We start from the raw sequence: 20,091 nt of genomic DNA, 5'->3' as shown, positions 1-20,091 counted from the left end.
CTAGGACTGGCTGGATGTTTTGTAGTTCTGTTTCTTCCTTTAGGAAGGCTGCATTTCCCAGCATCCATGGTCCCTGACTCTGGGTAGGGCAGTATAAGTGTTCTAATCAATGGAATATGTACAGAAATAATGTTTATTCCTTCCAGGCCTACCCCCTAAAATAGTCCACATGATCTTCTGTGCTGTCTGCCTTTACTATTTGTCCAGCAGACGGAGCAGATTTAGGGAACAACATACAAAGCCTTGGGTGATGGAATAGCCACCTGTTGAAACATTGCTTCAGCAAGAAATAAACCATATTGTTTTAAGCCATTGAGACTCTGAGGTCTGAAAACTAATAGACAATGTAAATTAAGATTTGGTTAACTAAAACGGTGTATAAAATTGTGTCCTACTGATGAGTTAGTCAACTATCTGCTCAATAAAGAATTATGACTATATAAGACCTGAAGTTCAAATTCAATGGACTTACATTAATTCAGTAGAAGAGACTGTTTCAATTGTATTTAAGAGGCAAAAAAAAAAAAAAAAAAAAAAAAAAAAAACTCCTACGTATCTTAATATTAGCACGTTTTGGAGTTTAAGTCAAGATGATTATGTGCTGCTCTATACAGGAATATCTATTCTACAATACCTACTGTTTCTATGGTCATAAGAAATAACATTCTTACAATCTATAAAGCAACTGCCCAAAGGAGATTCACAGAATGTGTGTTAGAAGTAGAATTTTGCATTGACATGCCCAAATAGTATTTAAAGGATACCTTTTGATACTGGAAGAAAAATGCATGTTTAACCTAACCAAATGGATAAGGGAAACATATGCTGTATTAATATAAAATCACTATACATAAAAAGTAGAAAACACATTCCAGCACCAACACACATAAACACACACACACACACACACACACACACACAGAATTATTTCAGGATCAACTGTTTACCTTCATAGTACAAGAAAAAGATAATGTCCTAAAGAATAATTATTATGTCACTGAACAAATGATGTTGGTGGAGGTGGTACACAAGCCACTGAGCTGAGATGGAAAGAAATGAATCAGGTTTACAGAAGGCCTGGGCTGAATCTGGCTTTGTCACTCTCTAGATGTAAACAGAAAGATGTCACTTTCTAGATGTAAAAGTCAGAGACCATAGGTGTCAAATGCTTGGAGTTGCAGTCTCTATTTGCCACTAACAAGCTGTTTGACTTGGGAGAGCTATCTTATCTATTTCCTCAGCTATGGAATAAGGAGAAGATAATACTTATTTCACGGATCATTAAGAGGATTAAGTCATATCACACATATTGAGTACTTAGGCCTTGGGTGAAAGTAAATATTACTAAATACTGGATATTATACTAATGTCCTATCTCCATGACTAAGAGCCATATTATCCTTACTTGAAAAATAAGAAATCACAGAAGATAATTGATATAATTTCTTTAAATGACTATAGTCTGAGTCTATATCTATCCCTTAAAGTCAAATATCCACTTGAAAAATAAAAACTCTAAAAGACATATTTTAAGTAATGACTTTCAAAAAATTCTACAAGAGAGTCTGGTCTGCTACTGAGATTGATTTAAAGAAAATAGGTGACATAATAAGGCACCAATAATTCCAAATTTTTAACATTTAGAAGTGGGATGGTACTTTGATCTATTCATTATCCTTCATGACTCATACCCTCATTTGAACATAGAAGGTAATAAGATAATTTTCAGGCAACCATTTAAGTTAAAAAGATGTCATATTTAATGAGTCTTACAGAGATAAATAATCATTTCAGTCACACAAATTTGAATGGGTCTAGAATGTACATGTTAACACTTCATTTTTGCAGCTTAAAGCGATGTACTTTCTGGGCTTATAAACTGTCAGCAACTTAAATTTTCTTCTCATTCAGAAGAAAGCATTTCTACCAGAGGTTGCAATAGTGAAAAATGACATCAGCAATATGATGTGGACTTGATTTCAAACTAAATGAAGTAGCTTCACTTGGAAATTCCATAATTTAGTAAATCTTGCTTTGTGCTTACCAATTCTTATTCAAACAAATCCCCTATTAAGACTCGATTCAAAGCAAATAGCTTAAGATGCTGAATCACTAAAATCATTGAAAGTTCAGTTCTAATTATACTTTTGATTGGTTTTAAGTGACTATAACATAAAAACAGGTTTTAATATACCAAGACACTATATGTAAAACATTGTGACACGGAGGAATTATTTTCTTAATTCACGATTCTATTTACTGCAAGAAGCTTACCTCCTGCGTACATAACAGCCAGCATAATGGATGATATCCATGCTATTTCACTGTAGGTAGTGTGGAATATTTGCTGAATTTCTTTGAAGAATACGGTGACGGCTTTAGGGAATGCATATGAAAATCCAATGGAGATAAAAGCTGCTCCAACCACAACCCAGCCCCATCCTCCATCTGGAGGTGGATGCGGAGGTGGGGTACTCGGCATTGGTGGCATTTCTGCTCCTCTAATGAAAATTCAAGTAATCTATATTTAAAAAAATGAAATAACAGTTTAAATTTTATTTCCCCTTTTGTTTACTACTCTTGATAGTCACTAAAATAGTACTTTCTAGTTAAAACTACAATATGATTTTTCATGAATATTTTTCACACTCTTCTATTCAGAAAATTACCAGAAAATGTACAAAAAAAATCAATGCAAGTTATATACCTTTGATTACTGTGGGCTAAATATTTAAATAATTTAATGTGATTATTGAAACAAAAATTACTCAAAGTGAAGAATTTAGATCTGAACTGAAGTACAATTTTACATTATACATCAGACATAGCTCTAAGATAGATCTCATACATATTCTACTTCAATCATCAGTTGTTTTAACCTCAATAATTGATAATTTTGGTCTCATTTTTCCTTCCTGCTTAAGGCTAAGCCAAGGAATGAAATGATGGTTGCACAGCCTTTTGACATGATCTATTGGCTTTTTTTTTTTTTTAAGTGCTTTCTGTTGTCTAGCTTTTTGATGATTGTAGAGACAACTCTAACTCACTTTTTTTTGTGGGGGGGGGCGCGGGATGGAGTCTCACTCTGTGGCCCAGGTTGGAGTGCAGTGTCATGATACTGGCTCACTGCAACCTCTACCTCCCAGGTTCAAGCGATCCTCGTGCCCCAGCCCCCTAGTAGCTGGAATTACAGGCAGGTGCCACCATGCCTGACTAATTTTTGTATTTTTAGTAGAGATGGGGTTTCGTCACATTGGCCAAGTTGGTCTCAAACTCCTGACCTCAGATGATCCACCCACCTTAGCCTCCCAAAGTGCTGGGATTACAGGCATGAGCCACCACCTCCGGCCCCCACTATTTTTTAAAAATAAAAATTATATATTTAAGGTGTAAAACATTTTGTTATACACATTCATAGCAAAAACGATTACTACAGTCAACCTAATTAACATACCCCTCGCCTCATAGAGTTACCGCTTTTCTTTTTTGTGCTCAGAACACCTGAAATCTACTCTGTTGGCAAATTACCAGTATACTATACAGTATTACTAACTATACTCACCCAGTAGTTCAAGGCTGCAGTGAGCTCTGATGGAGCCACTGCACTCCATCCTGTGTGACAGAGAGAGGCCCTATCCCTAAAATGTTTTTTAATTAAAATAAAATAGCTAAATAAGCTTTAATTGCCACAATGATTTGTACAGAAAATATCTCATTTTTAAAAATGTTTTTTATAAATATATTTTACATGTCTTATTTATATACTCATACATCAACAAATTTAGCTTTTCTATATATTTACTTGTATCTATTATATATTTATGGGGTACAATGTGATGTTTTGATATATGATTATTTTTTAAAAAGCAGTCTCAAATTACTCTTTTATAGGAAGTAGAGGTATAATTGATAAATGTGCCTACCATTCTATTAGACACTATAGGTGAAAAAAATTTTAAAAATTGTTAAATGGTATGAAAAAGGTAAATCCTTCTGATTTTCCCAAGAAAATACAATAAAGAATGAGATCACTCGGACTCAGGAAGGGGAACATCACACACCGGGGCCTATCATGGGGAGGGGGGAGGGGGGAAGGGGGAGGGGGGAGGGGGGAGGGATTGCATTGGGAGTTATACCTGATGTAAAACGAGTTGATGGGTGCACAGCAAAAGGCACAAGTATACATATGTAACAAACCTGCACGTTATGCACATGTACCCTTCAACTTAAAGTATAATAATAATAAATAAATTAAAAAAAAAAAAAAAAAAATTAAAAAAAAAAAAAAAAAAAAAATTTAAAGTTATTCCTGACTAAATATACAGATATAAAATATGGCTTTAGATACAGTGGCATTAATTTGATGGAATAGTCTCAAGAGTTCAAATTACTTATCTTATTGAATTAATGCATGATACTCAAAGTAATCTATAATGTAATCTATAAGTATACAAAAATGGATAAGGGGATCTCACTCAATAAATATTGTGTACTTATTATGCTAAATACATGCTTTTTATTTTCAGTAAGTATTCAATTTAGTTTCAATAAAAGCCTTTTCCGGTATTTTTTTTTTTTGTATTTTTAAAATGTGACAAATTTCAGAAATATTAAGAAGCCTTACCCAAGTAAAATAGTAATGGAAGGGACTCAATTTTACTAATCACTGCTGACTTTACAGATAATATAAATAGAATTAGAAATAAGACTACCGAGTAATGTAATTTAGGGGGACAAAAAGCAAGCAAAAAAATTGTTGGCATTTTTATTACAGCTTCTCTGCATATCTATAGTATTCTTATTGATCAAAATGGTCACAGGCATCTAATTTTCAAAAAATGAATAAAATAACTTGAAATATTTTATTTTATAGGTATACATTTGTATGTTAGAAGCCTACCAAAAAATGTCATGGAAACTACAGTGACAAGGTCAAATGAAAGGCTTTAACCACAAAGAAATAATGCACATAATGTAGAGCTTAGTCAATCACAGTAATCGGGGCAAAGCCACTTCTATAAGTTAATGTCGTGCAAATGCTAAAATTGCTAAAATCAACCCAAAATACCACACCTCTCAATAATTATTTTGAGATGGTTTGTAGTCTTCAGCATGTGTACAGCTTGCTTTTGCAATCATTTTTGCTTTCTTAGAAACATAAAAATTACCTGTCTTCTATCTATCAATTCATCTATTAATTGGGAGATAAGTTTATTTCTCCTTGGTCTTCAGTTAACCTAACATGATGACTTTACATCACATGTGAATTGGAAATAGTATCTTTGAAGATGTATAATATTTAAGGAAAAAAGAAAAGGAAATAAAAATTGTAAGTGTTAGTGAAACCAGTTGAAAATAGCAAATGATCTCTGAAAGTTGTCTAAAGTATCTGAATCTATATATTACTAAATTTTATTGCTATATTTTAAAGTACCTATTTTATTGCTTGAAAATTTAAAAAAGAAACCATAGAAGAATACTGAGGAAATACCAAAGGACATTTATGTGGTAAACTACTCTTTGTTGTATAATCAGCATGTAAAAACAGTTACGGGGCTTAAAGTCCTCACTCTGCAGTTTTCCTGCTTGCATAAAGAAAACTAAACCATCTTTTATTACTAATTCATGAGTTTAAACTATTGTAGTTTTTATCACATCTGCTATAGTAAACATTCAGAAATACAACTGGATGATTTTTTATACTCACTTCAAAGATCATAAATAACATTTCTAAGTAATCTTAAACCCATATTTTAAAATAATAATATCAATACAAATATTATAATTCATTAATATTCAAATCATGTTATAAATATGGGATTTCCATTTTACAGACAGGAAACTATGCCCATAGGAAAGTAAAGAGGTGTGTGTAGACTCACACAATAAATAGGTGTCAACACTAGTATAAATTCTATGAATTAGAATTTTCTCAGCATTTAAATACGCTCCACCTTAAGAAATGGAACACTCTTATATTAAAATAATTTGAACTTATAGACCCTTTAAAACCATTCTACTTGGTTTGCTCCTATACAAAGAATAAAATAGAAAAGAAAATGTATATACACATGCACACACACATATATACAATTCTATTTTCTAAAATTCTAGTTTATTGTGAAATTGTACATTTAAGCCTATTTTCCTTTACATGGTTTCCTCTTGTGGCATGAAAATTAAGCATAAGAGCTTCAAATGCTACAAATACCGACTCCATCATTTACTCTGTAACGCTTAGTAAAGTAATAAAACTGAGTCTGTGGTGTCAACTGTAAAAACAGGATAATACCTATATTTAGTTTATAAGGTAATTAAGAACATTGACAGAAGACTACATGTAAATGGCATCACTAATATGTACTAGACAAATTTACCTATCATTATCCTAATTTTTATTAAAATTATATATAAAATGACAATGAGTGAAGATCTTAAAATTACATTTTTATAGAGAAAAAATATATATGTGGCTTTCAAAATTCCATGTCTTTTATTACATTTAATGTAGAAGCTATAACTTTTAAAAGCCAAATCTTAAAGTGAAATTTGCATGACAATCTCATCTTGAGTGTCAAAAAAAAAAATTGCATGAAGAGTACCTACCTCACAAGAGTAGTGTGAGAATTAAATGAAATAGTGTGTGCTTGCCTCAGGTTTGTGATCTGCACATAGTTCAGTGTTCAATAAATCATAGTTTAGGTTGAATGTGAAATCCTCCAGAATTTCTCTAAAAATATTAAATAATTTTAGGATCTTCAGAAAATAGCAATAGCCATTTTTAATCAAATCACCTCCGTGTGTCCCTCTCTGACCACATCGCTCTTTCTCTACCAAACGGCAACAACTATCCCAAATTGTATGATGGCTTTTAAGTTAATGTTATTTATACTTTTACCATATATGTATGTGTGTATATGTATATGTTATATGTTCCTAAATTTATATATAATACATAAGCTAAATATATATTATACATAAAATTTGTATTACCTAAAATATATATAGATCAGAGTCAACATTTAATTCTTAACAATAATAACAATAATAAAATTATTAATATTTCAAGTATATATTACATTTTATACATTATATGCATGTAATAATATGCATATGACATATATAATCTTGGAAACAGTTTTTTAATTTAATATTATAATTTTAGATTTCGACATGATGTACATAGACTTATAAATCTCATGTCACAGAGTACAGTTGATTCTCATTATTCATGGAAGCTGTGCTCTATAAAGTCACCATGAACATTGAATTACCAAATGCTGAACCGCTGCACATAGTAGAAAAACAAGGTTAGGTTTCTGTGAGACTCTGATCACATTTTTATCAACCAATCAATACAAAACCTTGTTTTACGTGTGTTTCTGTTTAAAGATACCTTACTTAATACATATTGCTGATTCATTGACACTAAACTTACAGGGAATAGCGCCGTAACTCATGTCTGGATGAAGCTTATCTAACACAAATATTTTTTCTAAAAGACACTTCATAGTTTTCTCGTGCAGAGGAATGCTAGACAGCACTTCAGCATTACTCTTAGGGAATATTTTAAACAGCAAGATCACCAACAAAAAGCACAAAATGTGAAAAACCTGGTATTAGACTATAAAAAGAATACTGGTTTACAGTGTGAGAACTTAAACCAGAAGGCAGGGTCTTGCCTTGTTTGACCTCAGCTGGGAATGTAAGTGTTGCATAACAACTTTTTTTGCTGTTCTGTGCATGTCAGCAAATGATTGCAGAAGTGCTGTGAATCACAAATTTCTGTGGATATGCAAATTTACAAATATGGAATCACTCATAATAAGGATTGACCATACGTCATTTTTGAATATACATGTGTATGTATCTATATCTATATGTAACTCATACCTAAGTATATATAAAGATTTGAACTGTCTCCAGTTAGATGTCATTATGCTCCTATGAACATTCCTGTACTTTTCTCTCTTGGGGCATTTGTGTAAACAATTCTGCAGAGATACTGGATAGGAATTATAGAAGATTTATTGTAGAAATTTACACTGAAACAAGCAGTGCATAAGAGTTCTCCTTGCCACATATCCTGACCAATGCATAATTTTTAATTTTTTTCTAATGCAGTAGACATGAAAAAATTCATTGTGCTTTTAATTTGCATTCTGTGATCACTAATACTTTTGAGTATCTTTTCATGTAGTTAGAGCCATTCTGTTCTTTAAACACCAGTTCTTGTATTTTACTAGTTATGCTTACACCAATGGAAGAAAGCTTCCAACTTGTCCTTCTAAAATTTGGACACTTATGCATCATATTTCCACTCAGTAATTATCCTACAAATTCAGAATACATTTTCACTTAAAGATTAAAATAAGTAACTATTTATCATTTGCCAATGATATAAATACTAATTAGTAATTTAAAAATTTTAAAAATAAAAAATACATAAAAAAATATAAATCACCCACAGTCCTAACACTAGAGTAAACTATTATAGACATACTGGTGAATATATTCTGCTATATATACTCTGCTATAGCTTCAGTTATATATGTTTACATAATACATTTTATCCAATTGAAAATGACAACAATTTTTATATCAAAATTATATGTATAAATATGTACTAAAAGAAAACAACTTCCAACTCATTAAGTATTGCTAAATATTTTCACAATCGGATTATGATTCTTCTGAATCGCTTTTTGAATCACAGTTTGCAATAGCTGTGTTTTTTTACACAATATCCTCCTCTGGCCTATAAAGAGCATCCACGGTTTGGCATTTCTACAGAGTATTCCATTACTGTCTCTAGGAATTTCTTTCAAGCTGCTTACACCACTTTAAATTTTGACACTGATGTTCTTCGTCTTACCAGAAAATATCAACAGAAGATACTCAGTGAACAACAGAACTTATATTCCTTCCTCTAATGGTCCACAAATGGTTTATTGACTGAAATATCAAAAGACTGAAACTGTCCAACCATGATCAGAAACAATCACTAAAATGTGCATAGGCATAGGCAACATTAGCAACAATGATTATAAAATGCCATCCAGTGTAAGACATCCTGACTTCAAAGATGTTAAAATGTGAAATATGTGCTTCTTAGAATTGAAGAAACAACAAATGCGTAAATATTTATCTGTATATATGTATATTCAATGTGTGTATATATTTATGTATATAAATTTAATTAAAATGTGCTGTATAGAAGTAGAGTTCTAAGATTTGAATTTCTCATTTATTTGGATTTCTTTAAAAATCACAAATAGCTGCATAATCAGTTTTAATATTTCACTGGTTAATATTCTCTAAATTATTTCATAAAAAATTCAGGACTGTTTAGATTCTTACCTTATCTCAATATTATAAGCTATTGTAATAAGTACTTTTCTTATAGTTCTGATTTCAATTTGAATCATAGGAAAACACAGATTTCTCCAAATTCCTCATTCTCCCAATGAATAATTTGGAAACAGCTACAATATTTTTGCCTTCAAATAACATTTCCACTGACTTATTCACTATCCATCTTTCCCATCAGATTCTAAGATAACAAGGCAGTTATTGTATTCCAAGTTCTCAGTATAGTTATTAGCATATAATAGACAAATTGTCTTTATAATAAAATTTGTCTTTATAATAAAAGACAAATTGATCAATAAATAGCTATAAATATTTGAACTTGAAAAAAAAATTTCACCCATTATGCCATCCGCTGTCATTTTATCTCTGTAAGTATGAAGTTTCAGGTTTTGTTTTGTAATGAAGTTAAAGAGAAATAAATCAGAATAAAATGTTAGGCCCCTATATGTTTGTTTGAGGCAGACTTTTTTTTTTTTTAACAGTCCTTTCTAGACAGGGGCAGCAATCTCAAGGCAAATGCTGGTAGCAATTATGGTATAAGTGTCTGAGAAGAGGTTGGCTTTAGATGACATCCTAAATGAAAAGTAAAGGAAAGGAATATTTGCTAAATGTATCTTGACTATGGTATATACAAGTAAATGATGAGGCCATCATCCAAATTCAGAAAAGGACTAAAAAAATGGAAGCATCGGAAAAACTGAAAGGAGTAAAAATGGATAGTAATAGCATACACTACCAGCCCTTCCTTTGACTCCTCCCATTTTTCTATCTCAAACACACATACACATGTGCATCCACATGCGTGTGCACATGCACACAACTACATATTCACCTCCTCTAAGTATCAATCATATCCCCAGACATATTTTAATGCACAAATGTTCTTTCTTTAACAATTCTGAATGACAATAGGTGACCTGCACATCAGCCCTCCATAGATAATCAGCTGTTTCACATTTCTCTAGATTCCGGTCTGAAGGAATATCACCGAGGAATTCTGATTTATATTCCCTATTAAATTCATGTTTTTCTAATGTACTGCATGTTCATTCTCTGAACTGTCAACTACTCAAATTGTTTCTGCTTTGTTATAAAAGTGAAGCTATTTTCTTAGATGCTACACAAATCGTTCCTTTCAAAAGTATACTTGCCTTTAAATAAAAAACATATGATTAAGCATTTTTTCTCCTCAATCTTTTCTGTTTTTGCATTACATTTTTCCCACAGTTCATCAATTTATTTCTCATTTATATGATATTTTACTCTCTGTTTTCAGTACATTTCCTTGATTTGAATGATAACTGTGGGCTCCAGGGTGCAAGGCGCCACTCATATACTTCTTCATTTTCTTATCTACTACTTCTTTTGTTTTTCTTCATATAAAATGACATCTTATGATCTCTTAACTGATCCATTAGAAAACAGACCCAGAACCAATCAGTTTCAAAAATTATAATTCCAACATTGTTACGTCTGCCTTATTAGTGACTCTTGAGTTGACCAGTTGTCAAGATCCAAGTCATACACACTCATTGGCTTCATGCCTTTTTTTCCTATGCTCAATTCTATAATATTTTAATACAATTTATATCAGTTGTGTCTTATTTCTTTTAACAAGCACAACTTGTAAGCATAGACAAGAAAAACAGAGTTAAAAGCATAGTTTTACCTGTTGATAGATGTCCACTTGAACAGATTTCTTTGGATTATATGTGAAATCTTTAGGCCTAGTCACTAAACCTTGAAGTGTGATATTTGAAGGTATTACAAATGAAGAGAGGTAGAGTAGATTTTGGATTATCTAAAGAAATAGAAAAACAAATCGTTACATGCATATTTGAATTCAGTAAGCCAAATTAGAGCCACTGCCTTTAAATCACTTCAATAAAATTTGAACATCTTTTAATAATTAGTGAAATTGAATACATCTTTGTCAATACAATAATAGAACTAAGATATGACTAAAATGACCAAACATGGCATGAGAAAAAAAATAAAAAGTATAAGATTTAAAAAATCAGGTTTTGTTAAAAAGAAAACAACAGTAAACTACAAGCCTATGATTATAAGAAAGAAAATTCTTATTGGCATTCACTATCTGTCACTTAAATAATTCCCTATACTCATTTAAATAATTTTCTCTAAAATTCAATTAAATAAATTAAATATCCATTGACAATGAAAATAAAAAATTGAAATATAATTATTAGAAATACTGTCAGTAATATACATGGCTTATAATAAGACAGACTGGGTTTCAGGAAAGAAACATTATTTTAGAGATCTTGTGATTTAGAATTCAAACTTCCTAATCAAATCGGGGTGACAGAAAAATATGCTAAATCTCTAATCCATCAGATATAATTGTTTCAATTTAAATATGCTGCTGAATATATAGAATTTAGTACCTAAGAGTTTGTTTTGTTTGGACCAAGGCTTTCTTTCCCTAGATCAAAACTAAGAAAAATGTCAATACCTTCATTAAATACCCAGTGTCTGTCTTATATCCAGGGCCACCTATTCTAAAGTGCTGAACAAAGGCAACACAGCCACCAGGTCAAATGAGGTTTGTATGAGAGTATGAGGAAAGTGTGATCTGCATGCCAAGTCCATGAGAAATGGCGGGTGGGTGGGGACTAGGAAGAAGATGAGTGAAGAGGCTTAAAAGTCATGAATAAACACTGAGAAATTCATAAGGATGGAACTAAAGGTCTAACTTGTGCTAGGAATGAAGAGTTCACACTAAATGGGTCTCCTGGGCCTGGGATTAGAGCAGTGAGAAGAGGCACATACATCAGCTCTGGTCCTACAGGGAGCCTTCGGACCCATCTGCTGCTTTTTAAAGCTGGGTAATTTGAGAATAGCAGTTCCATCCCACCCCAAGTAATCAGCTCATCCAAAGGTAAAAAACCTTTATATTTTGAAGAAATTATTTTATATCTATTTCCTCTGGCAGGGAGAACTTCCCTGGCTTCCAGGCAAAGCCTCAGAAGAGAACCTGAGGCATATCTAAAAATTAGGTTCTGATCTTCCAGTCTATGTGCTTAATTATACTCATAATTTATACAGGCTCCATGTGGCAACCCTCCAAGAAAATTAAAAAATATATATAATTTATGCAGGCCAGCTTAGGGACCAGATAAAAGAGACCTTGACAAGTCCAAATTCTACATGCTCACCAACATTTCTGTGAAATTTCACAGCACCTTAACTTAATTGGCCTATTTTCTTCCAGAAAGACTAGCTCACATCCAGAGTTCCTTTCAACAAATGAGTAAATAATCCAGGAAGACTCTGCTTGATAGTTATATCTATATCGATCTATGTTGCATCCTTTTCTTTACATATATTAAACTATCATCATATATTTCATATACATTTATGCAGATATATTTATACAATGCATTTACTAATCTTTAGTTTTAAAAATGAAAGGTAGTGTTTTAGTGGAAACATTAAAGATGAGGAAGCATAGAAGCAGAGAATAGTATAGTTGTTTCCAGGTACTAAAAGAGGAAAATGGGGAGGAATTAGTCAAAGAAACAAAGATAAAATTATGCAAGATGAATAGATCTTAGAGATCTACTGTACAGCATAGTACCTATAGTTAACAATACTCTACTGAACACTTAAACCATGTGGTATGAGGGTAGATCTTATGTTGTTTTCTGTTCAGAATGTAACAATAATAAATAAGGAAAGCAGGAGCAACCTTTTGGGGGTGGACATATTTAAGGCATAGATTGTAGTGATGGTTTCATGGGTGTACACTTATCTCCAAACTAACCAGGTTGTACACATTATAGACAGCTTTTTTTGTATGTAAATCATACCCCATTAAGGTGGTTTAAAAGTATTTTTAAAAAGGTAGTGTTTTAGAGTTTGTATGTCTGACTACAAAGCCTGTAGAAAACCAACAATCCTTAAGCCAATGAGAAAGCTTTCCTTCGATTTGGAAAAACCATTATTTAGAGGACTGCTTCTTGAATTCCAAGTAGGCATAAGCTTATTCCCCCTACAAAAGTAGCTTTAATTATTATAGCCAGAAGTTGGGCTTTGCCATCTGCTAATTTTGTTCCTTAGTAGTAACTCATATGCCGTATGTTTTATGATGGGCTTTACTTATAACAGGGTGCATAAAAAATAAAAAATGTTTTAGAGCTTTTTATTTTTCTAAAAATGCAAATAATTTACTTTCTTAATCCCATGAACTCCAGGGAACTGGTATTTTGAATCACGTTTTATAGACGAGGGCATAAATGATCAGAATTGCAAAGTGACTTTTCTAAGTAAAATGTCTATTCTAGTAGGTGACCAAACTGCTACCACAACTAGTATTTTTTTATTAGGGCCTTTGTTGCTGATTCTACTATAACACAACATGAAAGCTAACTCTTTCTGCATACAATTATACTCCTTCGGTTTTATTCCTCTGGAAATTTCCAAATTTCAGTTCTTGTACATGTCCATTCTGATGGTATTGTTCATCAGAATTCATATTCTTATCTTTGGAATTCAAGAACTACAACTATCCTTCAAAGTCTTTTGAAATTCATCATCTTTCCAGCTCATTGACACCTGTGCTTTCCACAATGTTTTTGAATATATAGGCTCCAATAGAATATCACCGTTTACAAGAATGACCTGCAAGTGTTTTTCAACAATTTATGTGGTGGGATGAACTGAAGCCCAATAACTTCGCCTTTTCTTTTAGAATCAATACCAGTTGATTAAACTATGGAGAAAAATATGTAAGACATAGGAGTAATTAAACTATCAGTGATGATCCATGGCTAGACTATAATGTTATATTCAAGGCTCTTTCAGTCACATAAAGTATTAGAATGTTCCTTTATTTATTTTGTGAAAAATCTTTCTTCAACTTTCAAAGCCTAAACCAGCATGCCTCCATTCTATGAAGTCTTATCAATATCCCATGCTATCCAGAAGTTTATATTTCAAAATACAGTCTAGAAATAATGGACTCACCAAACTAGTCCCAAAATAATCAATAGTTCTTAGACTATTGTTTTCACTATAAATTTCTCTAGAAGCCCTATAGTTAAAGCATGAGTTTTTCTCTACATCCTACTTATAAAGTGTTTATGAGTAGTAAGTTATATTATGTTTTCGCCTAAATGAATTAATTTGTTCTCAAAGAATGATTGTCTGGTTTTTTAGCTATTTCCTTTTTTAATACAAAAGGATATAGCAACATCAAATTAATGTACAATGTTTAACTTTAGGTGACAACTCACCCAATTTTACAACAGAAATTAAACTGAACCAAATCTTTTCTTTCCCAACATGTAATTAAATTAAAATTGGACTCTAATCCCAAGAGGCTATTTTATTCTTCAAAGTGGACCATCTCGTAAATCCTATTGACTAATTTACTTTGACATCTAGACAAGAGAGATATCAATAGTGCATAGCTCACAAAATGTCAGTAACACAAAACCTGTTTTTAGACTAAACTATTGCAGTGGTTAAATGACTCTGAGAATGCTAATTGGCAATAAGGATCAAACTAACTAAAAATGTTTTATAATGGGAAAGTTAGAAAAAAATAATATAAACCAGTATGTAATTATCTATGAAGAATTGGAAGTGGACCTCCCATACCAAACAATTCCCCTGATTCCTAATACAGGTTGAACATCCCCAAATCCAAAAATCAAAAAAATTATGCTTCAAAATCCAAAACTTTTTGAGTGCCTATGTGACATCACAAGTGAAAAATTCCACAGCTGACCTGCTTACAAGCATTTCGGACGAGATATACTCAGACTGTAGAATTATGTGTAAAACAGTTATAATACGTTTAATGCCAGCTATGTCCATGTTTGGATCCCCAGAACTTGTAATATTACCTTATATGGCAAAAGATGTGTATAAATTAAGGCTGTTGAGAGAGAATCTTATCCTGGATTACCCAGGTGGGCTCTAAATGAAATCACATGTATCCTTATAACAAAAAGAGACAGAGGGAGTTCAGAGACAGACACACAGAAAAGAAGATGCAGAGAGGAGATGTGCTGTGAAGATGGAGGCCCAGCAGAAAGTGATGTGACCACAAGCCAAGGAATGCCAGCTGCCACGAGAAACTAGAAGAGGCATGGAACACAGTCTCCCATAGAACCTTTTTAAGGAATGTGGTTCTTCATCTTGACGTCCAGAAAGATTAAGAATACAGTTCTATTGTTTTAAGCCACCAAGTTTGTAGTAGTTTGTTACGACTGCACTAGGAAACTAGGATAGTAGTAGTGGTGACTCATTTATAAAAGCCATTAACCAAGCAACTGCACTACTAAGATGTTTTTCTTGTAGGCACAATTGCACAGGTATGCAAAGACACATGATGTCCAGGGCAACATCATTTATCACTGTGGCAAACTGAAAGTCATTAGAAAATGTATAAATTGTACATTCATAAAAAAGTATTAATATCATATAACTATAAAATGAATAGGCAGATTTACACACATTGATATGGCTGAAATGTTGCTAAAAGTGTAATAAACGAAAAAGTAAGATGTAGAACAGAATATAATTATTTTAAATTGTATACACAGAAAGACTACTTAGGTTGAGAAAAGAAAACTAGCTCAGAGCAATATAAGCTATATGAAGTATCGAAATTTATCAGGCCCAGAAAGACAGGAGTATGAGACTTCAGTCAGCCCAGACCCTCTTCCCCACCCATGCCTGGAGGCAATTGTTCAAAGTAATTTTGTTCTTGACTAGCTGCTTCATCCATTATCTTCACGTTCTGGAGTTTGTAATACAAAACAAACAAACAAAAACAATATATAGCCAATGAATAGCTGATGTTATTTTAATGTAATTTTTTACAAACAACTCAAGAACCCCCTCTTCTTTTCCTTTAAAAATTCACCTGTAGACTGCCACTAATTGGAGTGTATATTCAAGGCAACTGAATCTATGTTCCAGAGCTGCAATCCACAAGCTTGGTCCAAATAAACTTTCTATGCATATTAATTTTGCCTCAGCTTCTTCCGTTAGTGAGATAATACACATACATTTACATATCTATACAAATTATGCCTTTGGAAAGTGACCATGTGGGATTTATATATTTTTGAAATGTTTAAATGTTATATAATGAGTAAATCTTATACTTCTATTAAAAACTTGAAAATACAAAAATGTTGAAATACAAAACTTTAGTATGCAAATATAAATATATTTCCTTACGTGTTTACTTGGTTGTGAGTTGTACTTCTGTTCATATTAAATATAAAATTTTCTTATTTTTTTCTAATGTTTTTCTCCTTGTAGCTAAATTTCTGTCATATTTAAGAGAAATTGATCCTTGCTTATAGATATTATCTAGTTGTTACAGAAAACCAGAATATGTGACCCCAGAATATGACTCTTTAGCTTAAGGATTACTTTGAGCTGATTATTTTGAGAACCATCAGACACAGGAGAAGCTCTGAAAGTCAAGTCACCCTTTTGTAAGGGAAATTTATATCTATAAAGGAAATTTCTATTTTTAATGGTGTCTCCCTCTCTGCACCAGTAAGAGAGGAACAACTAAATCACTAGAGACTTATCAAAAGAGAAGGCATGGACTTAATCTGTGTAACAAACCTTATCATTGTTTATCTGGTTTTCCTAGGCATCTCCACATAACTGGCTCTTCCCACACCTTTCTTTCTTTTAATTAGTGGACAATGGTATTTAAGCCTGAATTCAAATCCGCCTCCTTGAGATTCACTCATTTTTCTGGGTATCTCACAAGTATAATGAGGTGTATACTTTAATAAACTTCCTTTTGTTTTTCTCTTGTTAATCTGCATTTAGCTACTGGGGTTGCAGCTAAGAACTCAGAAAGTATAGAAAGAAATTATTTTTTTTCTTCCCTTACATGGGAAGCCGGAACAGTGCTGAATATCATGCCCCTTCCTCCAAAGGCAGTCAGCCCAAACTTTTAAATATGATTTTCATGTCCTTTAGGGAAAAATTTATCTGGGAGTTTTACATGTTAGCATGTGTGCAGTCTTTAATTCTCTCCCAGAGAGAAATTGTGTATATGGCTCTACAGTGAAAGAGGATGGCAACAATCATTGTGTGTATATCCTGTTTTGTTTGTGTTTTTCTCCTTCTAAAGTTTTTAAAGCCACAGAGTCCTTTCTAGGAACGAAATCTTACTCAGAATCCTACTACGCAAACCAGCTACTCTGGTTTATGGGGTTGGGAGTGTCATAGAGAGCCTGGAACTCTACTTATCGGCATCCCCTGACTCCTGAAATGGTCCCTGGTTCTTCCTAAAAAGCTTAGAATTCCTTAGAGCATAGCTGGGAAGCCACTTATAATACTTTTCTTACCTCTCAACTTAGGAAAAAAACAGAATTATATGTAAGAGATTTTTGATCCTCCATTTTGCATTAGTCTCTAAAGATTCTCTGGTGTTTTGGTTATTTTCTCAATTTGAAAGCATTGGATCATTAACTGGCACTACAAAAGAGGAGGTAAAGAAAAATCCCTGGATACTTCTGGGAAGATTACATGGCCAAAGAATATCTTTCTGACTTTTATATTAAAATGTCCATTTTTAAAAAAATCAAATAAAAAAACCCACAGGATCTCCTGATATCAATGATGAGATTCAGAAAGATGTTAGAATCCCTAAAGTTTCTAAATAATACAGTATTACTGAGGCAGGATGAAGAAAAGTACCACAGCAAGGTGAACCAACCTGGCCACAGGCATTGAGAAACAGGGTCTTCCATTTCACCAAGACATAAGTTCCCCTGATGTATGGACTCCTCTGCCCACCTGAGGGCAGAAGCTTCCTTGTGAACCACTGCTCTTCAGAATCCTGAACATATTTAGTTCCATCTATGACATATCTCTTTGTCACTCAACACTTTGTCAGCTATAGTCTCATAATTCTATGACCCCTTCCCCTAGTTCCCGTGAGTAATCATACTTATAATATGGGAAAACTAACCTAAATGCCAACTCGGAGAAGTAGTTGCATATGTTACTGTCATTCATTTGATAAACTATTATATATACATTAAATAATTATGAAAGCTATATAATAAAAAGGGAAGTATTTGTTATATAATTTTTAGTTTAAAAATACTGATAGTAACCTGTATGATAGCATAATTCCAAAATGTTATAAAAGATACACGTAAAAAAACATAAACATAGGCTATAGAATTAGGGTAAGGATTGCAGAAAAAATTATAATTCCTTAATTATATTAAGTTGGTATAATACCACTATAACACTATAATATATAAAGTACTTAAATTAATATTACACATTTACTTATTTGCCCTAATTTTTATTTTTATGTCTGCTTAGAAAAATAGGTTTAACTAGTCCACAACTGATTCAAATACAGTTTTTGTAAGGCAATACAATGAAACTGGAAGCTGTATTTTATTTAGAGATCTTACCTTAGAGATCCTGTGGGTTTTTTTATTTGATTTTTTAAAAAATGGACATTTTAATATAAAAGTCAGAAAAATATTCTTTGGCCATGTAGTCTTCCCAGAAGTATCCAGGGATTTTTCTTTACCTCCTCTTTTGTAGTGCCAGTTAATGATCCAATGCTTTCAAATTGAGAAAATAACCAAAACACCAGAGAATCTTTGGAGACTAATGCAAAATGGAAGATCAAAAATCTCTTACATGTAATTCTGTTTTTATCCTAAGTTGAGAGGTAAGAAAAGTATTATTTTTTAACTTTCACCTTTTTTGTTTTATATTGATGTTTTTAGTCATACCTAAATGAAATTACGAGACTCCTACATAATTGTAAAGAGGAAACCCACAGTCACCACATAAAAATTTAGATATAAATAACATTTGTTGATTACCAATTGCCTATATACATATATCATTGCTGCCACCTATTATGGTACAGGTAAGTATCAATAAGCAAGACACTTAACAATTTAATACACATTTTCTCATAATACTATCTTTTGGCTACTGTCTTCACTTGGCAGGCAATGAAAATAAAATTCAAAGATGTCAAATATCTTGTTTAAAGTCTGAAAGTCTACCACAGTGTTTGTCTCACTCTAGAACTACGCTCTTAATGAATTAAAAGCCATATACTTCCTACCAACTTATTATCTTTCATTCATGAACTCCTTAAAGTGGTCATATTGCCACTCCTTCTCCACCCTCCTGTATTTTGCTTGTTCTAATACTTGCTTTCCTCGTGGTCACTTGCCAGGTCTTCTGCCTCCACCATTCCAGCTATGTGCTTCCCCAATGACTTCAGGAGACACTCAATTAGTTGGTAATTGCCAAAACAAGAGGAAATGAAAGCTGAAACTCATAGAATATTAACTATCCACTAGATTCAGAAAATAATACCAATAATCAGGATTATGAAAGAGCCATGTTGAAGGGAAGGACTGTAGAATTCATAGGAACATAATAAAGTTACCAGATCTTTCTTCTATCATACACTTACAAGTGAATTGAATTGATAGATTTTATTTTTGTTAATACTTATTTGTCCCCTACTCATACTTGTCATATTTCTCTGTAGGCAAAGTATAGTTCCTATTCATTGACTTTAGGTTTGGACATGTGACTTCCTTTTGTCAATGGAATGTAAGTCAATGCAGTGTGGGTCATGTCCAAGAGTATGTTTAAAATATGTTTGCATATTTTGCCTTTATAGTAGTCCTTGCTTTCCAAAATAAGAACATGTCCCTT

General features: G+C 32.5%; 1 protein-coding gene across 13 annotated transcripts in view; it reads right to left on the bottom strand.

Moving 5' to 3' along the window:
• Positions 1-20,091, bottom strand: part of SLC16A7 (solute carrier family 16 member 7) — a 176,763-nt gene that overhangs the window by 69,650 nt on the left and 87,022 nt on the right. For 11 of the 13 annotated variants that reach the window (XM_050749608.1, XM_050749605.1, XM_050749604.1 and 8 more), the window contains 2 exons: positions 11,042-11,173; positions 2,275-2,521 (listed from right to left, as the gene is read on the bottom strand). In XM_050749608.1, the coding sequence (XP_050605565.1) occupies positions 2,275-2,491 (217 nt within the window). In that variant the 5' untranslated portion in view covers positions 2,492-2,521; positions 11,042-11,173. Of the gene's footprint in view, positions 1-2,274; positions 2,522-6,606; positions 6,731-11,041; positions 11,174-18,097; positions 18,414-20,091 lie in introns of those variants that run through there. The other 2 variants (XM_050749615.1, XM_050749603.1) reach the window with 2 other exon arrangements.

The sequence above is a fragment of the Macaca thibetana genome, chromosome 11, assembly GCF_024542745.1.
Source record: "Macaca thibetana thibetana isolate TM-01 chromosome 11, ASM2454274v1, whole genome shotgun sequence".
NCBI lineage: Eukaryota > Metazoa > Chordata > Mammalia > Primates > Cercopithecidae > Macaca > Macaca thibetana.
This window is presented reverse-complemented; position numbering and strand designations above follow the sequence as displayed.